This window comes from Wyeomyia smithii, chromosome 1, assembly GCF_029784165.1.
Source record: "Wyeomyia smithii strain HCP4-BCI-WySm-NY-G18 chromosome 1, ASM2978416v1, whole genome shotgun sequence".
NCBI lineage: Eukaryota > Metazoa > Arthropoda > Insecta > Diptera > Culicidae > Wyeomyia > Wyeomyia smithii.
Window position 1 is genome coordinate 150,143,144 of NC_073694.1, and position 20,693 is coordinate 150,163,836.

The 20,693-nt window shown below is 38.0% G+C and overlaps 4 protein-coding genes across 4 annotated transcripts; 2 read left to right on the forward strand and 2 right to left on the reverse strand.

Moving 5' to 3' along the window:
- Positions 1–681, forward strand: LOC129718333 (uncharacterized). Its single transcript, XM_055669010.1, has 2 exons — positions 1–159; positions 225–681. The coding sequence occupies exons 1-2, from the start codon at positions 93–95 to the stop codon at positions 608–610; spliced, it is 453 nt and encodes a 150-aa protein (XP_055524985.1). The 5' UTR covers positions 1–92; the 3' UTR covers positions 611–681.
- Positions 682–2,761: 2,080 nt separating this feature from the next.
- LOC129718332 (uncharacterized) lies at positions 2,762–3,433 on the forward strand. Its single transcript, XM_055669009.1, has 2 exons — positions 2,762–2,911; positions 2,977–3,433. The coding sequence occupies exons 1-2, from the start codon at positions 2,845–2,847 to the stop codon at positions 3,360–3,362; spliced, it is 453 nt and encodes a 150-aa protein (XP_055524984.1). The 5' UTR covers positions 2,762–2,844; the 3' UTR covers positions 3,363–3,433.
- Positions 3,434–15,736: 12,303 nt separating this feature from the next.
- On the reverse strand, positions 15,737–16,369 carry LOC129718503 (NPC intracellular cholesterol transporter 2-like). The gene is made up of 2 exons (XM_055669324.1): positions 16,243–16,369; positions 15,737–16,177 (listed from the first exon to the last, which is right to left on the reverse strand). The coding sequence occupies exons 1-2, from the start codon at positions 16,313–16,315 to the stop codon at positions 15,786–15,788; spliced, it is 465 nt and encodes a 154-aa protein (XP_055525299.1). The 5' UTR covers positions 16,316–16,369; the 3' UTR covers positions 15,737–15,785.
- A 2,559-nt stretch (positions 16,370–18,928) lies between these two features.
- LOC129718217 (NPC intracellular cholesterol transporter 2-like) lies at positions 18,929–19,567 on the reverse strand. Its single transcript, XM_055668765.1, has 2 exons — positions 19,451–19,567; positions 18,929–19,388 (listed from the first exon to the last, which is right to left on the reverse strand). Exons 1-2 carry the CDS (start codon positions 19,518–19,520, stop codon positions 18,997–18,999), a joined length of 462 nt encoding a protein of 153 aa, XP_055524740.1. The 5' UTR covers positions 19,521–19,567; the 3' UTR covers positions 18,929–18,996.
- Between the last annotated feature and the right edge of the window lie 1,126 nt (positions 19,568–20,693).

Below are 20,693 nucleotides of genomic sequence, written 5' to 3' on the forward strand. Positions count from 1 at the left end.
CAAAGATTCGATTGATTCACATAAATACAGTTCGTTCAGTAGATCGGGTCACACTTCAGTTTCCGACGACTCAAGTAATCCAACCTTGCAAAATGTTCAAGTTCTTCCTGCTAGCTTTGGTGCCAGCCATGGCCATGGCTGCCGTTGAATTCTCCGCTTGTGAGTTTGACCCTGCCACAGTTGTAACCTCTTCAGTAATTTCTCATTTTGTTTTATCGCAATAGGCCCCAACGGAGCACCAACCCCCACCACACTGACTGTCAACGATTGTTCCGGTAGCCCGTGCCAACTGACAGCTGGAGCTCCTGTTGATGCGCTGGCTACTGGAATTGTGAGTCCTGCTGACAGTGCAACGGCTACCGCTCACATCGTTGTCCGTTTGGGAGGATTGGATGTTGGATTTGAAATTCCATCAGAGCTAGAAAATGCATGCGCCGTTGGAATTACGGGTGGATGTCCGCTGACCGCCGGAACCGCTTTCAACTATGCACTGGTCGATGATTCCCTGGATGTTCCGGCCCGTGGTGTTGAGGTAGAAATCGAAGTTGGCTTGACTGGTGATGGTGGTGTCGCCCTCGGCTGCTTGCGATTCAATGCTGTGATCAACTAAAAATCTTACGGACCTTGATAATCTGGAGCATGATTCGGAATAAAGTTGAATGCGTTGCATAACATAATGCATATTTAATGTTTTATTTCATAAAAAAAACTCTGCCCTTGTGGTTGAGTTCTTTCTCTGTTCAGGGTTCCAAAGCACTTCAACTAACTAACTTTGAAAAGCAAAACATGTTGTGCTAAATATTCTGTTTTAATTGCACTTACTACCAATAACGTCAAGAATAGCTTACCAATAATTAAAAATCGACTGTTTTCATGAATTTGGATGTTGTTCTGCTATAAATCCGCAAATAACGATATGAAAGACCATCACGATAAGTGTGGACGTAATAGCAATATTTACCTAAAGGAACATCCGTTCAACGTAACGCAGATTTTGGCAATTTTCAATACCCCCACGCCCACGTAACGCAATTTTGGATGGTGGCAAAGATGACTAAAACAAGATACCGGACTTGCAGTTTTTTCACACATTTTGCTTACGACACCTTACAACGGTTAGTGCTGCCAGCTGATCACTTAAATACGCAAAAATTTTCAGTCAAATATAAGTCGTTAGGCAACAACACCGTGTGAGGCGCTGTTTCGCAATCTCATACATTTTTGAGGTTTATGATTTGACGCATACATGTACGCTAGCGCTGTTGTCGAAAAAGAAAATGATGTGAAGACGGCAGCACATGGTTTGAGTGTTAGTTTAGTTGAGTGCTGTTATCATCTGAATGATGATTTTACCAAAAATTTGTTCAAAGTGTTGCGTCTGTCAGTCTTAAAAAAGTGTCAATTTGGTAAACTGAACCTATGCTGATGATTTAGAAATGCTGATGATTTAGAAAACGCCAAAATGTATGCTTGCATGATTACTGAAAAATGAATGATGAGTTAGTAAATTAAAATTTAGCACTTATAATTTGAACTGAATTTATCGCAAAAAGCAGCACTTTGCCGGAAAGTCTACCAATGAAAAACTGGGTCCAAACTGATTTCGAAAAATATTGGTTTCCTCTGCTCATTTTATTCATGTAGACACACACGAAAAATAATTCTGGTTTGTAAAACGTTTACAGCAAGTCACCATAATTATGAAAATAATTACAAAAAATTGCTTTTAAATAACTACAATCAAGTTTCGAAATGAGAAAGCCCATGGAAACCATGGAAAAGCAAAAGTTAAAAAAATTCAATGGTGTTTCCGAGAAGTAATTCCTTCCACTCGAAATTTTTGTTTTCGGGGAAATAAATTAAACGTTTACGAGTATTTGAGTTTAATGGAGAAAAGCAAATTACGAAAGCCATGAAAATATCATACTGGTGAATTTAAATTATTAAAATTTATTGATTTTTTGATGAAAACTGAATATAGCGGAGGCGTGGTCTTATAGGAAACATTTATCGAGCATCTGGAGAATTATGCTGAAGTCTTTTGTTGTAATTTTCAATACTATATAGCATGTTATTTCAACTCTAACTCTAAAACTAAAAAACTAAAAATTGATTAACGTTCGCTTCGTAACAACACTCCCCCCCCCCCTTAGTTTATCTGAAAATAAGCCAAATATAAAATTTTAATCTATATCCGTGTTCAATTGATAAATATGAATGATAAGAAATCATATGAGTAAATCTTCTGGGCAATTTTCAAGTATTGTAGTTTATTGTTTTGTTTCAATAAAACAAAAAATGGAAAAAACTGTATATTCTGAGTCCTCGTAAGTAGATGATAAGAACATTATTTTTGTTGAAAAAATACTAGACAAAGAATAGCAAACTGTCTCCTCAAGCAATAAAAATAAATTGAACTGAATTTCCCTTTCTCAGTTGCATAACAGTATCACTCACGGGTCGATCAATGTTCTTAGGGCACCAGCGGTCGTTTATATTTTGGTAGATTCAATCACGAAGAGGATTGCCTGGAACAACGCAATGTATGCGGCAACGCGATAAGAATTTGCAACGAACAAGTCCTTTAACGTGATACGTTGTCGTCAGCTGCGGTGTAATTTTATAACCGTAATTTCCTAATTATCAATTAAAATCGTGTTTGCTCCGGGTCGAACTTCTTTCTAACAATTGGTTTTCTTATTGACCTCCGTTTGCGATATCTTATCAATAGACTACCACTGGAAATGAATAACAAAGATTCGATCGATTCACATAAATACAGTTCGTTCAGTAGATCGGGACACACTTCAGTTTCCGACGACTCAAGTAATCCAACCTTGCAAAATGTTCAAGTTCTTCCTGCTAGCTTTGGTGCCAGCCATGGCCATGGCTGCCGTTGAATTCTCCGCTTGTGAGTTTGACCCTGCCACAGTTGTAACCTCTTCAGTAATTTCTCATTTTGTTTTATCGCAATAGGCCCCAACGGAGCACCAACCCCCACCACACTGACAGTCAACGATTGTTCCGGTAGCCCGTGCCAACTGACAGCTGGAGCTCCTGTTGATGCGCTGGCTACTGGAATTGTGAGTCCTGCTGACAGTGCAACGGCTACCGCTCACATCGTTGTCCGTTTGGGAGGATTGGATGTTGGATTTGAAATTCCATCAGAGCTAGAAAATGCATGCGCCGTTGGAATTACGGGTGGATGTCCGCTGACCGCCGGAACCGCTTTCAACTATGCACTGGTCGATGATTCCCTGGATGTTCCGGCCCGTGGTGTTGAGGTAGAAATCGAAGTTGGCTTGACTGGTGATGGTGGTGTCGCCCTCGGCTGCTTGCGATTCAATGCTGTGATCAACTAAAAATCTTACGGACCTTGATAATCTGGAGCATGATTCGGAATAAAATTGAATGCGTTGCATAACATAATGCATATTTAATGTTTTATTTAATAAAAAAACTCTGCCCTGGTGGTTGAGTTCTTTCTCTGTTCAGGGTTCCAAAGCACTTCAACTAACTAACTTTGAAAAGCAAAACATGTTGTGCTAAATATTCTGTTTTAATTGCACTTACTACCAATAACGTCAAGAATAGCTTACCAATAATTAAAAATCGACTGTTTTCATGAATTTGGATGTTGTTCTGCTATAAATCCGCAAATAACGATATGAAAGACCATCACGATAAGTGTGGACGTAATAGCAATATTTACCTAAAGGAACATCCGTTCAACGTAACGCAGATTTTGGCAATTTTCAACACCCCCACGCCCACGTAACGCAATTTTGGATGGTGGCAAAGATGACTAAAACAAGATACCGGACTTGCAGTTTTTTCACACATTTTGCTCACGACACCTTACAACGGTTAGTGCTGTCAGCTGATCATTTAAATACGCAAAAAAATTATTATTAGAAAAATCGATTTATCGAGCATAATCCACCAGATGAAAATAAAAACTAGATGGCAGTACCGCATGAGGATATTGAAAATTAGATTGCCCACCGTGCAAGGATATTGAAAATTACTTGGCAGGACCATACAAGGATATTGAAGAAAAATGTTTCACCTTTTGCCACCTTGCCGTCTTCATCAAATTACAAGGTCTCCGTAATACAGCGAATGTTATTGTTGGCAACTGAAAAAGAACTTGTCAAGCAAAAAACAATACAATCAGCTGGACGATGTCCGTGTTGATAAACATATTCCTAAAATTAGTTTTGAGGGGAGGCTGAGAATAAAAATACGAAAGTCACTGGACACAAGAACAAACGAATTGATTCTGTCTGCGAATTCTCAAAGAAGTCTAGAACAAGATTTTTGACTCTTTTAATATCCAACGAACACGATTGTCGCTGCGCGTGAACGAAACTCGAACTAACTTTTGTATAACTACTATCCTTGTATGGTCCTGCCATCTAATTCTCAACATCCTTTTACGGTGGTGTCGTCTAGTTTTTTTTCATCTGGCGAATTATGCTCGATAAACCGATTTTGCAAATATCCAGTTTTATGCGCATTTAAGTAATCAGATGGCAGCACTAATTATTGTAAAGGTGTCGTAGGAAAAATGTATGAAAAACTGGAAGTCAGGTATCTTGTTCTACTCATCTTTGACAACACCCGAATAATTTTATTTAGACTTTCTGATGTTACGCCTATCGTGGTTATTGAAAGAATACCAAGAATTTCTCTAGCTCGAAAACCAAAAACGAATAGCCACAGAGCAAAACTGCCCCTGTTTACATAGTTGACGTAAGAGCCAAAATGACCAAAATTCACTTTTTCGTTGATTCAGCTTCCTTTACCTAAGATACATACACTACAAACGAAAAGTAAAGTATTTTGTTCTGAAACTTTTGAGAAATATTGGAAAAACGTTTTGGCGTAACTGCCAATTGGTTGCAAAACTGGCGTCACTCCATACAAGGTGCAATTGTCTATGTCAAGTCGTTTTATTCGACTGTCTAACTACTGTCTGTTTGTTTAAGTTAAGTTGTTTAATTCGATAAGTATTCCCTGGAGAGGGGAAAAGGGGATTAAATTCTTGTGTTGTATATCAATATTTTCAAAAACACTCAGCCTCGGAAGGTCTAAAGTCACCGTGTCCTTTCTCCCTACTAGTGGATATTTGCATCAGATGAAATAATTAAAACGTGTGTGTATATTACGGTGGGTAAACTAAATCGATTTGCCAGAAAGTTTTTATGGTTCTATTTGGGGCCCCAAACAATCCTGACACTACCGGAAGTGGATTGATCGATAGCTCTCTAGGAAGAAACATGCGAAAAACTTTTCCTATACAAATTTTCATACAAATTTATGTACGTGCAAATGTAACGCACAAATCAGAGGCATGAGTACCCAAGTAACCAGTAAGCACTAAATCATTGCCCTATAACAATACTATATTTGATTACAGCATTCTGGGTAAGTGCTTATACATATGATATATTGTTGAAAAGGCGAAATAGCAAGCCAATAAAGTGCTACAGATGGCATCCCTTATTATGCATCATAATTGCTTATTTGGAGCTCTTCTTTGATATTTGCGTTGAGAAACAAAACAATAAAAAAACGAGAAAAATATAATCAATGAAAATCTTCAAACGTAATTCATATGGTTGTTTTTATGCTTTCGTTCGTTGTTGTTTTAGCCGCTGCTGAATTAGGTGAATGAGCAGAGTTTACACGTTTTTAAGAATCACCGCTCGTTTTAAGCTTGTTGTTGGCACTTCGGCACGAAAAAGTTAAAAGCTTTTTCCAAACGCATTCAAGCACTTCATCTTAGCGTTCACGGTAGCATTATAAACGCATATTTTGCTGTCAGTAATGCTAGTTTACCATAATGTTGTTAAACATTAGCAATTTTCATATAAAGTTTATGCGCATTAGATTAGCTGATACAGAGCTATTTGGCATTGAGAATGCTAAATTAGTGCCAATAAAATGCTGTGGTCTAATGCTTACGGTTACTTGGGTAATCCATATCCGGCAGGTTTAGCATTGTCTGGGGGCCTAAATTGAAGTTATTCGCATAAACTGGTGTAGCGGTTTTTCTGGTTCAATTACCACGGGCAAACTCGTATAGTCCATGGGGCCTCTATTCAAACATTTTCATTTGATTTTCACAAAATTGACAGACTATTTTGATGAAATTGTATCTCAATATAATGATTTGGGTTAACAAAAACGCGTTTTTCTCGCAATGATGGTGTTGGTTGTTACGTCAACTATGTAAACAGGGGCAGAAAAGTATACTTCTGGTATAGCTACACCGCAAACATACCTGACATTTTATACGTCAGGTTTTGCGATTGAATAAAGCATGTTTGTGCAGACCCGCAGTGTAGTCATACGTCAAAATGTGCGTGATGACAAAATAAAAAATTTCTTCCTTTATTCACTTACGCAAATACCCAAACAAATCGTACACTGAAAAAAATCACACGCTCTAAATGCTCTTTAACCTGAATACCAATAAACCAACCTAATCATTTTAACTTTGATTTTTATTGGAATCCACGGTATTCCGACGTGTTTTTGCATTTGATTTGCATTGAAACCTGAGTATAAGAAGACGCATACCATGGCAAAGCGAAGTTTTTTCATACATTTTGCCCACAACACCTTTACAACGGTTAGTGCTGTCATCTGATAAATTAAATGTGCATAAAACTGGTTATTAGTAAAATCGATTAATCGTGCATAATCCGACAGATGAAAATGTAAACTAAATGGCACCACCATATAAGGATATTGAAAATTAGATGATTAGAAATCAGATGGCAAGACCATACAAGGATATCGAAAATAAAGTGCTTCACCTTTCGCCACCTAGCCGTCATCATCAAATTATCAGTATACAAGTTAGTTCGACTTTCGTTCACGCTCAGCGACAATCGTGTCCGATAGATACTAAACGAGTCAGGAATCTTGTTCTAGTCATCTTTGATGTTTTACTTCAAGACATCATTCTCAAGTTTTAATTTTTTGAAGCAGATCATTGAATAAATGTTGTTGCCGACTTTTCAGATATGCTTTTTTTTCTTCATCTAAGTTTTCAGATATGCTTCACCATCGAGATATCGAATGGGCACACGGAACATTAGTTGACCTGTTGGGAAGGGGAAATTTTGTCAAAATTTGTTCGGTACTGATGTAGAGAATATCACCGTGAGATGATATAGAGAATCATGATGTCTGTGCTAGGCATGTTCGCACGTGATTAGTTCATTGTTCGCGGAAGTTTGGCCTGGAAACTTTTTATCAATTTTCGCCACTGAAAAATGTAGTAATAATGATAGCTGGCATGTCACAAATATGTCCATCATTGATTATCGTAACGATTTAAAAATTCTTACTTAACATTTGGCCGATGTTATTTTTTTTGCTTTTACAGAATGTACCATTGCATAGAAAACGTTAAAAAGTGATTTGTCTACTCTTCTCTTTTCAACTACGTTACTGAAATCTTTATATAAAAAACCTATCTCAAATCTTGACAAAGAAAAACATTGAAAATCGTGTGTAAAAGTTTGAATCAAAATACATTAAAACACTAGCGACATTTGTTTTGTGGTACCCCAGTTGCACTGCATAAATGTTGCCGTAGCGATATTTTATCAATATCAGTGCTTGATTTTTAAATGACACGAGCGCCATGTAGCGGAAGTATTACCGCTTACGTTGAAAATGACGGTTTCAAGTGTTGACGCATACTTCAAAAAATGTCTGTTCTCTCTGGTAACACTTAGAAAAAAAAAATCCAATCAAATCATCATTCGGATGATAACAGTAGTTTACGTTAGGAACACTAGCACCATCTGCTGCCGTGTTCGCGCTGCGCCCTGTATTTCGACATCAGCGTTAACGTCCGTGCATGTGTCACATTGGGTACCACAATCCGATGGTGTTGTTGCGTGACGACTGTTATTTGAGTGGCAAGACGTGTGCTAAGGCTGTGCATGAAACGGCAATGTAAATATGAGTTAATCTACCTAGTCGTGTGGTCTTCCCTGTCCTAAACGAGATTTATTTTTTGTTGAAATAGATAGGCATGTGCACAATAATTCTGAAAATAGTTTTCCAAATTTTTCAGCTCAATCGGACTTTGGAACACGTCTCTCAAAGCTGTCAAGCTTTTAACAAAAAATAAAGCAAAGCCTTGGTCACAGACTAACAGACGTAACACTGGAACCTAGCTCAATCGCCGAAAAAAACATTCATTTCAAATTTTCAATCGAATAACAGTCATCGCGCGAAAACGTCGTCTGGGGCGCTGTCATACAATCTCGTACATATTTTGTAGTTCCACATTTGACACATGCAGTAACGCTGGCGTTGATGTCGAAATACATGACGCAGCGCGAACACGACAGCAGATGGTGCTAGTGTTACTAACGTAAAGTAGTGGAATCATCCAAACGATGATTTCATTGAAAATTTGTTCGACGTGTTATGTTTGTTAGTCTGTGCCTTGGTGCTACATTCCGATTCGGAACTTGACCTTCTGTTTATTTATACACAGACTTCGCAGACAACTGTTTAGTGTACAGGACAATTGCGGGCCTAGCGCTACGATCCTGCTGACACTAACAGCGCCACAGAAAACGGTCATTTCAAATTTCCAATCGAATAACAATCATCACGCGAAAACGCCGTCTGGGGCGCTGTCATGCAGTGTCATACATATTTTGTGGTTCCACATTTAACACATGCAGTAACGCTGGCGCTGATGTTGGAATACATGACGCAGCGCGAACACGACAGCGGTGTTACTCTAAGGGGCGACATCTGGCTTCTTACTCTTCTTCCTCATCCACCTCGATGATCCCTGTTGTATTTTTCGTAAGTGTTGCCATTCACTCGGAAAATTCTTGAATGTTTTAATGCTCATTATCACCATTATGCACAATTCCTCCTGCAGGCGATAGTTTTACCGTCTGAGGGTTACCGGAGAACCTGCATCTTTAATATACTTAAAATCGAATGTGTCATCCATCAATGATTATGATTCATCCATTGACTCATCTGAATTGTATTTTCCGCAGAAGCAATATGCCTCAACTAGAGTGGTCGGTATTACCGACTTTTCGAAAAACCGGTATTTCGGTATTCATAAAAATAAAAACCGGTAAAACCGGTAAAAAGCCGGTATTTTTATTTTTTTTTGACTAATAAAAACCAGGGGCGACTCGTGGTCTTTAAACCTACTTGTTCAACTACAAAATTCTGAAAATCATAGTTTGGAGAAATAATGACAATCATGCCCGTGGAAAAACGCAAGTCATTCTCTCTGTAATATTTGAAAATAAAACTGAAAAATTATAAAATATATACAGAAATTTGGATTTGAAATTTATGTTTTGCCTAGCATTTCAGGTCGCATCTATGTTACTGCATAATTATGTTTTTGCATTTATGAGTACCTATGCTTCATTACGACCCAGTTTTTTTTCTGTAAGATTTGGACCACTTGTTTTGATCTCTTGTGTATTCGATCCAGATACAACACTGGATAAATTTAACAGTGTTTGGAAAACTTGAATGAATGAATTCAGTGATATGAATACGAAGAACATAATTTCGAAACTTATATTGATAAAAAAAACATGCAGATTTTTCTTTCAAATTTCCTTCACATCGCGAAACTTAGTTTTAAATTAATGTATAGATTGAAAATTCTTAGAGGAACAATTATTGAAACTGTTGAGAAGAGGAAATGAATGAAGAAGAAAATGAAATGACGATCAGACAAGAATTTACATTCTACGAATCCGAAGGAATCGAAGGTAAATGCTTCTCTATTCTGTTTGAAGCTCTTTAAACAGTTCTTCCAAATTCAGTTGATCCTGAGGAAGCATTTTTCTCAGCTAGAATTATTATAAAATTCGCTGCGGTTTGGGCAACAAAGCTTTGACCATGCTACAGCTATTTAAATTTCACTTTCTCAAGAATAAGGAGCAGTAATTTTTAGGACGAAATTCTTTATTGATTGATTATTTCATCCTGTAAACGCTTTGCATCAGGAACAACTTGTTCATAACTAGTCGCAACCTGTGCAATGCACACGGAGACGCCAAACAAAAAATAATCTCTAACCCAAATTTATATATATATATATATATATATATATATATATATATATATATATATATATATATATATATATATATATATATATATATATATATATATATATATATATATATATATATATATATATATATATATATATATATATATATATATATATATATATATATATATATATATATTTATATATATATATATATACTTTAGTTTTACCTTTAAATAGCACAAAACGAATAACGATTTACGTTTGTTCGCGGACAAGATTGTGATTACTGCCTCAAACTATGATTTTCAGAATTTGTAGTTGAACTGGTAGGTTCAATATTCACGGGTTGCCTCTGTAAGTATGAGTGTGTAAAGAGATTAGCTGTTCTACTTAAAGAATAAATGTCTTGCTTTATTGATATGAAGTTTTTTGACATATTATCGATACACACAAATACATCATCTGAATCCAAGCAGAACAAACAAGAAGGAAACAAAAATTGACAAATAGGTTAGAGTAAATTAATATTCAATGTTGCTTTTCTCTAAATATATTTATTATATACACCGTCATGTGTTTTGTAACGCCTACCTAAGATGGTAGCATTCATTAACCTTGCAATGATTTATTAATATTGTGACAATCAATTTTTTTAATTTTAAGAAAAATACCGGAAATACCGGTTTATTCGCCTCTTCAATACCGGTATTTCGGTATTGGAAAAATATCGGTTTTACCGGTTTTTGTTTTACCGGTAAACCACCCTAGCCTCAACAGGTTTGTTCCAAACTTAATCCTGAACGGATTCAAAAGTAGAAATGAGCTCATACAACACTATTTACTCCCGACATTGAGCAGTGGTATGCTGTTCTTATGCTTCACGCAAAACCGTAATCACTCCTTGCGCACTTTTGGATCTTTTAGTAATTGATATTAGCGATGATCCAAGTCGGATCTCTTACTATGCCCATATTTGTACTTTTTTTTAATGTTCACTTGAAATTATTATAGATTATAACAGGTGACATCATTAAAAAAACATTAATCAAAACAACGAACAATGTTGTTCAGCAACACTGCCAGCAAGCCTGATGATAAATTTTAACGCAATTGGGGTTTTCAATTTCAACCAATCAGCGAGTGGTTCCCAAAGTGGATGCAAATCTGTACCGAGTTGTCTTCCCTTAGGTCCCAACGAACAATTTTGTTGTATAACAGCTTGTTAAGCTATAGTTCAGCCGAAATCCACTGAATAATAGCTTATTAAGCTGTAAATCAACAAAATTGTTTGCTGGGGTGTTACTAACGTAAAGTACTGGAATCATCCGAACAATGATTTTTTTGAAAAATTTGTGCAAAGTGTTATGAAATGTACGAATAGAAGCGTACCACTGCAATCATAGACAACGAGAGACTTGCGGATCTCTGCTACACATATACAGCCGATTTAGAAATTGTTCAAGAAAAAGGATTGTTTCAAATTTTTCAAAAAATCTTTACCTTCTAGACATCAAATTAGTTGGTATTAATACAAAGAATATCACAGGGAATGATTGGTGTCTATTCATGTCGTCTGTGCTAGGAATGCTCGCATGTTCATTGTTTGCGTAAATTTGTCATTGAATTTTTTTATTATTTTACCGCTTAGCAATGAAATAATAATAACAAGCGTATTACAAAAATCTCCAACATTTTATCTATCCAACAATATGTTGGTTATTGTTATTCTTTATGTGGTTATGCTGTTATTATCGTTTGAAATCAGACGCTACATTTGCCAGTTTCATTCCCTTTTTTACAGAATGCATTCCAGTATAGAAAATAAAGATGTAGTCCTACGTCAAAAAATCGTGTTTGAAAAAGGGCATAAAAATAACCTGCGCAGAAAAGAACCCAGCGTAGATATTTAGATAAGCCTCGTTAGTTACTAGAAGAAACACAAATCAAAAAATTATTTCTGTTTTCCCTACCAACTCTACGCCTGACGGACGCTCTTTATGATGATTGTATTGATGGAAATTTGATAATATCCACTCGGTAGCAGCTGGAGATTCCATTCTGCAGCAACTCAATGTCAGATCGCTATGCGCTTTTGCCAAATACTTCACCACGTAATCTTCACACGGCAGAATTTCATGTTCTGGTTTGAGATTTGACTGCATTAGCATTGCTGGGTCGTCTCTCATGCGCGCATAAAACAACACCATCCGCGTACCCCCTGAAGGCTTTCGCGTCTCAGGTTGAGAACCGCTGCATTAGGGCATCCTTAAAGCCTGTATCAGACTAACCGTTGTAGCGGTTGACCGCTACCGTTCCGTTCCTTTTCGACCAATCAGAGCACAGCGGTCGACCGTCGCTTGTTGTTGTTGCAAAAAAATAGAATCTTTTCTATTTTTGCCGCCGACCGTTCCCAAGTAACACACGTTGGTATGAAATAGTTGACGTTACCTATTCCATGACAGCAATATCATCAGAAAGGCGCAAAACATGAAGGCTAGTAGAACAAGTACCGATAACTGCATGAAAGCAAGCCAACTTGATATAATTAGTGGCAAAATACATCTCGAGTACTAATACGGCAATGCGCAAATTTGTTGCTATGACAACTGTTAACAAGCGCATGCGCAAATGTGTTGTGTCTGCGCAGTGCAACTAGATCGACAATTGCTTTTATCAGTGGCAGTTTTCATTGATTATAAAATGATGACAAAAACTTATATTCAACTCTTCAAAAAGAGTTGTTTCTTTCCTTTGAATATTGAAATTGTTTTCGCATAGTTTGTACGTTATCTGGATACAAAATCTAACAAAACTAGAAAACGTTGTTAGATATACAATAACAAAAAACTGAAGTGATATTGGTTACACTGCAAGCGTTGTGTTTATCTTTTGATGGCGCGTTTCGACCCGCTTCGAATAAATATAGAAATCGTTCATATAATTTAAATATTAATTTGATTAAGTAATTTTAAGTTGGGTGTTGAATGCTACGACTATTGTACTAAGGAAAATCATTTTACAGGTACGTAGTGTTGTTATTAGATGGTGTAAAGTCTTACGAAAAGACCAAGTGATAGTGATTGTCATTCTTGAACTCATGTTATTAAAAACATCTCCAAAACCAGAAAAAACGAGCTTGTTTTCGAAATGCAGTTGTATTACTGATGAAAAACAACTTCAAACACAATATAATAACACAAGTTTTCAATTGCGCTTGTAGTACACTTATATGACTACTTTCGCTGTTACTTATTTTCTAACATGTTTTGTGTGTTACTTGGGTTCCCAACGGTTGCCGGCTGCTGTCATTGACATGGCGAAGGCAAACGAATCTCTTCACACCTACACAAGATCACATATAGAGACTTGACGAATGAAAATGTGTGCTTCTCTTTTTAGCACACACGACAGCCAGTCAAAACATCAATAGCACCGGCAACGCTGGTTGGCGACGCCAAATTTCGACCAACGGGAAGGAAAAACAAGAAGTTTTATTTTGATTGTGCGCCACTTGTTTTTATTAAATCTGTGTATTTCATTTGTTAAAGTTAAAACTAAACAGTGTAAGTGAAAAAAACTTGACCGTTCGTGTTCCTCTGAAGAAACATAGTCAAACGGTCGGACTCAGCTTTTTTTCCTGCTGCGATTGCGGGTTTATGTCATGTTTGTGTAGTGCCGTAGTGTTTGGTGATGCTAACTCACGCAAGGAATTCATCTTCAGCTTCCAGTACGGTTTTGTAACATTACCGTTGAAGGAAATCCAGCGAATAAATTGGACCAAATGCGGTCGTCCTCTGGAAGTTATTGTTCATGTGAAGGTGAATTGCGAATTACCCGTTACTCTGATAATCATGGATTTCTGACGGTGTTCGCGTATGTATCCGGGTTCGGAGCACGGCATCGGCGCTGGTATCGACTGTATGGTCATGTCCTTCGCTATTGGACCAATCCTGATGATGAAAAACGATTTGCAGAAGTGCGCTGCACTCAGAAAGTAACTATTGCACCGAGACTGGTATGCTCTCGATTAAACAAATTATTATTACAATTTCGGCGTCCAGCGTCGCCGGATGATGTTGAATCGCTGGTACTAGCAAAGCAAGGCAATACTGCTATTCAGTGGTAGGTTTGCGTGAATATATGGCTTTCACCGGATACTAATACGTCGTTCTATATTTTTACAGGTATTTGCTCTCAGCTGATTGTTGCGACGAGTGGTGTGCTCATCTTAATAAAACACTCTGCTTGAAGCCTGGGGACAGACCGATAGCAGAAGTACTAGTTGCTAAATACGTTGAATCTGCTTCATACCTGTTTTCTGTACAGTTGCCATTGTTAGTAGTATGATTATTAGTGAGTTAGTTAGTTAGTAGTAGTATCAGTTAGTTATTTATTAAAATTATGAAAATGAAAATGAAGTGAAAATTTCAAACAAAAATTGAATTGAAATAAAACTCAAACCTAATCTTACATTTATCTTTTACTGACTAAAATTGAGAATTGCAACGATTTTTTCGGAACTTATTCGACATATTTTGTAATTTTTACACACCGGTAAGCCTATGTACATGGGTCAAAATAAGTAGAATAGGCAAGTGCCGGAAGGCATGACAAACCTGCTAATTTTTGGATGGATTTGATAATTGGTTACCTGATAAAAATGCTTATTTGCATCATTGGCATAGATGAAAAAACCATTTCTAAAGTTAATGTTTCATCAAAATCGGGAATCGGCAAAGAGCTCATTGAGAAGTGGCTATTTCTCATCCGGAAATCCCCAGAGAAACCTGTATCAGGGGACATTTACATTTCTGCATAAAAATATAGCATGAGACAGCTCCATCTTCAGGATTTTCCATCAGGAATCTTTCATATCAGGCATATTTTTAAATATAACCTGGATGCCCCGAAGGAACTCGTAATTGGAGAATTTACATATCTGCAATAAAATATAACATGCGACACCTCTATCTTCAGGATTTTTCTTCAGGAATCATCCAAAAGACATGTTTCAATAACATACTTTTGTCTTCCGGGTCATAGTAACGGTACACATTTTCATTCGTCAAGTCTCTATATGTGATCTTGTGTAGGTGTGAAGAGATTCGTTTGCCTTCGCCATGTCAATGACAGCAGCCGGCAACCGTTGGGAACGGTCGGCGGCAAAAATAGAAAAGATTCTATTTTTTGCAACAACAACAAGCGACGGTCGACCGCTGTGCTCTGATTGGTCGAAAAGGAACGGAACGGTAGCGGTCAACCGCTACAACGGTTAGCCTGATACAGGCTTAACAGTGCGCTTCTATACCCCTTTTGGCAGCGCTCTATCATCACTTCATACCGTACCGGTCGCTGCTAAACGCGCTAGAGAAATAGTAGCCGGGCCTCCGGGAAGCATCGCGCTCTCAAATTTGGCAGCCCGGTAACAGCGCTGCTAAAAGTTTATGCTGGATGAAACGTCAAACAGAGACGATAGCAACGACCGGTGTAAAAGCGGGTGAGTGGGTAAAATAGCCGTGCTGTACACAGTCGCCATAACAACTCAAATAGTAGCGCACTGTTAAGGATGCCCTTAGAGCTTACGATTCATGCAGTTTGGTTGGGATAAGACAACTCGCGTTCGTGAAATGCGAAAAAGTTAAAAAACTGATATCTATTGGTCAACTTTACCGAAACAGAACATTTATTTATCCTAGCTACTTTACGATTGAATGTAAACATCGAAAGCAACGCACGTAATATAGCTACCATCATCGGCCTTCAGTCCAACCTCGATTTCGACCGTTACACCTGAGATCGGGAACGGTTCATCTTCGTAGTACAGGATGTAGTCAAATTCCTGACCTGCCGCTACCGGGCAGGTTCCAGGTTCCGTGCCGACAGCGCAAGCATCTTGAAGTTCATCCGGAATCGGGAACGGTATTTCCAGACCCAGTAACCGGATCGCCAAGCTGGGCGTTAGGGTTGCCGTGGCCACCGGACTCACAATGCCCTTGGCATAGGCAGCAATCGGATCTCCGACCGGAATCGTACAAGGTGATGTGGTGCAACCGTTAATCTCCATGTATGCCGGCATTGAGGCACCGTTTGGACCTGATCAGTAATAAGAAATGCCTTAGGTTGTTACAATTGATTGTTGAGTTGCCGCAAAAACTTACATTGTCGTGGAAAGAGACTTTGAGCCAGACTCAGTGCTGGCACAAGTGCTGCTACGAGTAAAAATTTGAACATTGCAAGATCACTACACTTGTCGAGGAGACCGATTTGAAGGTAACTATTGGACAAATCTTCCCAGCGTTAACGTTTTCAATGTTTATATACGATTACAGTATTTTTACTCCCAAGTTTATCTTCGCGTAATGTGATATCAAATCACCATTCAACAGACGTCAATATGATTGAATCGCAAATAGTACCGAAGAGGTATTACGATTAGATAACCACCTTAAATATCATGTATATTTCAGGAATACCCAGTCTGAAGATATCGCTATCACTCATATCATGTTCGGCTCCTAGTGTGCCAAATCCAGACATTTCACTACCCCAAATCACTTACCAGGTATAACTCAATGCTGTCGGTCGAAGCCAAAGAACCAATATAATTATTTGCTTTTTTTTTTTTTTCTTTTTATATAATTTAGATCTCAGGCTCTCTGTGTCTTGGCCCTGAACTCCCAAAATACTTATTCAATCTCCGTGCTTCATGCGCATCGAACACTTGAATTAATCAACGTCGTACATCGTCAAGGTTACGGGACCTGAGATTGCTGCCATAGAAGCTGAACAAATTAGTTACCTACTTTAGCACATCCCCAACACTTTTTCACAGCAACATCAACACCGGAAAATCCGCTGCGTTCGGTACCAACAATCCAGCTAGTTGTTCTACTAACATAAAAGATAAAAAAAAGGTGTGGTGAACGCAAAATGCATCAAAGGCTCGAAGAACCAACGGTTGTATACCAACTGATTCCATGAATTGAACAATGTTTTTATGTGTGGATGTATGTTGTCCGTATGTAGGTATGTTTCGCTAAACCTGACAACTTGCAGAAGGCATTGTTTGACTTCGATATTTTTAGGCGTAAATGGAAGCTACTAAGATTTAGTACATTTTTGCTGGTTCCTTAGATTTTAAGATATTGTCCGACCACAGACTAACATATCCTCATGTTTGCATCACCCCAGCAATCATGAGAATATGCTTTCACAGGTGATTCATTAACTTTTTCCGAGTATTGAGTCTTTTAAAATTGCAAATCGGCCATTTTGGTTCTTATACTGTTTCACCTTAACCGAAATAGTCAATTTACAGATGGAGTCGGCTGTTCACTGATAAATACAGCAGTCAATCGACCGACTGCATCGAATTTAGTAGGTTCGGTGATCTATACTGTCATTCCAAGCATAGTTGTTCCAGGGTGCATAAGGTTTGTGTAGAACATGGGACTACTATGATTGGAACGGCAGTATACTGTCGTTCCAAGCATAGTTGGCGCAGTAGGCTAACCAGATTTTCTCGGAAGGAAACGGGACATATGGGTTCAAAAACGGGACACTTAAGAAGATAGATTTCTGAAAATTTTGATTAACCAAAGCATTGATTGTTTTGCTGCACCTGCCCCATTCGATACAAAGAAATATTTGGCTGATGCACAATAAAGTGTAATTTTCGGAAAAATGGTCGTGAAAGTTGTGACAAAAAAAATCGAAGTTTTGCCTATCAATTATCTTGGCTTCCATGGCCTCAGCTTACAATCGTAACTTTTCATCAGTCCACATACCGTTTGGGATAGGGAATAGGCGTGATACTACCAGAAAGATGCAAAGGGTATGCAATAACTTTAAACAAATTCCTGGCAACTTAGAAGTAATTTTTCCATTTCGTAAAATATTCGAACCCAACGCACACTGGGAAAAAATGAACCCAAATTCCCACTAATTAGAAGCCGCTGGGCTGGCAACCTGAAATATAGCATTTCTTATGTGAAATTGGTCAATAAATCGATTGGTGATAGTTTCATCCTGTGCAGGGCACAGGAAAAGGTCTATATTTCCAAAAATACGCAAAAACAAGGTGAAAAGATCCAAAATAAACGATTTTCCGTGCCCTGCACAGGATGAAACATTCACCAATCGATTTATTGACCAATTTTACATAAGAAATGCTATATTTCAGGTTTCCAGTCCAGCGGCTTCTAATTAGTGGGAATTTGGGTTCATTTTTTCCCAGTGTGCAACGGTTTGCCACTGTCACGACTCTGTGTTCATTGAAGCTTTATTCGAAAAAATTTCAGAGAGTATCCCAAAAAACGGCACAAAATGACAAAAAGACGGGACGATTAAAAAAGGCCGAAAAAACGGCACTGTCCCGTTTAAAACGATACGTCTGGTCAGCCTATGTCGCAGCGAACATAAGGTTTGTGTAGAACATGGGGCAACTATGCTTGGAACGCCAGTATAGAACAGTCGATTAATTGTCCTGTTTAGCTTCCATAAGCGTATGTGCACAAACAGCCACTAGGAAGCTCAGATCTCACCGACGAAATCCACTACATCTGGAGGAAAGTGAGTGAGTTTTTTTCAATGGAGATGCAGTAAATCGTCGGACGGTAGATTGTAACTTGAGAAATCGGACGGTAGATTGTAACTTGAGAAATCGAAAGATTTGACAAATTACCTTGGACTTTTTGCATAAATTTTCTGTAAGAATTATTTTGAATGACGCTAACACAGCGATGGGCTTGCGTTATCGCTTTCTAACAGAAACTTTACTACAGAAACTTTTTAATTTTTTTATAACACATAAAAGACACGTTGTTGAAAACAAACAAATAATACTATAGCTCAATAATTAGTAAATGTATTGAAGCACTTCTATTGAGAACATTTCAAATCATTATTTTAATCTAATTAGAAATATACACATCAACAGCTACGCAAGTTACGTCCGAACCATCGTCGGCAGCTAGTCCAACCTCGATTTGCACTGTAACTCCCGAAACCGGAGGCGGATCACCTTCATAATTCAGTGTATAATCGAATTCCTGACCTGCCGACACGGGACAGGTACCGGGCTCTGTACCGGCAGCGCACGCGTCCACTAACGACTCTGGAATCGGGAATGGAATCTCGAGACCCAGTAACCGTATGGAAATATGTGCAGTCAAGGTTTCTGTGGCGACGGGGCTAACGATTCCCTTTGCGTGGGCCACTATCGGTGCACCGGCTGGAATATTGCACGGTGCAGTAGTGCAACCGTTCAGGTCAACCTCTCTTGGCACTGGGGCTCCGTTCGGGCCTGTTTCGAAAATAAATTAGTGTTAGTGTTTTGATGATTCGCTGGACCAAAGCTGTACTCACATGACATGATAGGAGTTTGGCCTAGAACTAGAGCCGGAAGCAGCACTGCAACGAGCAAGTATTCACGCATCGTTATTCGGTTGATGATACTACAGGATACAGCAAAGTATTACGGAATGGTGGTTGTAGCTTATATACAGAAAAATCACCTTGGAAGTTATCTAATACGGTTTAATCGTGGGTTGAGGCCTTCTGATAAGATAATTGCGTTGCGCTTAAAATAAATCAGCATTCAGTTATGTGTATTGACCCTGAACTAATCAGATTGATCACGCGATTAAACAAAAATTACATTGCTTGTAATTTACCGGTAGCTAAGTGCATAACAAAAAAAACATGAATAAAAATTTTGCTGGCACGAAATGTTTGAAAGCTTCGGATGATCTACTACTGCTTGATTCTGAATCGTCTCACATAAGTGGCTTCAAAAAGGTGTTTTTTCTTAAATTTTTTCAGGGTGATTTTGGATTAAAAAAAACAGAATAGTGGACTTTTTGACAATTTTGCACTCGACTCCAATGGTGTGCATAATTCAACCCTTTTATCAGCCCAATAAAAATATTTTCATGCTCGGAAGGATCTTCGACATATAATCATGCATTCTTGTTAAGATCTCAATATTCATTGGTTTGTGCCAACGTAAGAACCCCGATAACACTCACGGAACGCGACGAGAGACAGGACAAAACACTTATTGTTCTTATTTTGTTAGAACAATAAGTGTTGTGTCCTGTCTCTCGTCGCGTTCCGTGAGTGTTGTTAAGATCTGTCAAAAAATAAATATATATTATGTTTCAGGCTAATTTTTTGCTTTAAAAGCACTGATAACTGTAAATATACAAATTTGTGAAATAACTGTGGTGGAATAGTTGCGTATTCAAATTATATTTATAACCATGTTGTATAAATACCTTAAGTGCATATTTTATAATCATGCACGTTCATCCAACTCGAGCCGCAGTGCAAGGTTGTTATAAGATCATTTCTTACCCGAAGAGTATTTCTATTGTATCACTTTTTTCACCTCGAAAAAAAAAGAGAAAACCGCCTCCTACTGATAATTGGATCCCTTGAATTTGTATCCTAATAAAAGAAACGTTGAATGGTTGCGAGTATGATTCAAATCAAACTACTCCCGCCATTAATGCAGTACATCAAAGATGACTAGAACAAGAGCCTTCCAGTTTTTTTTATCCATTTTTCCTTCACAATGGTTAGTGTTGCAATCTGTTAACTTAAATGC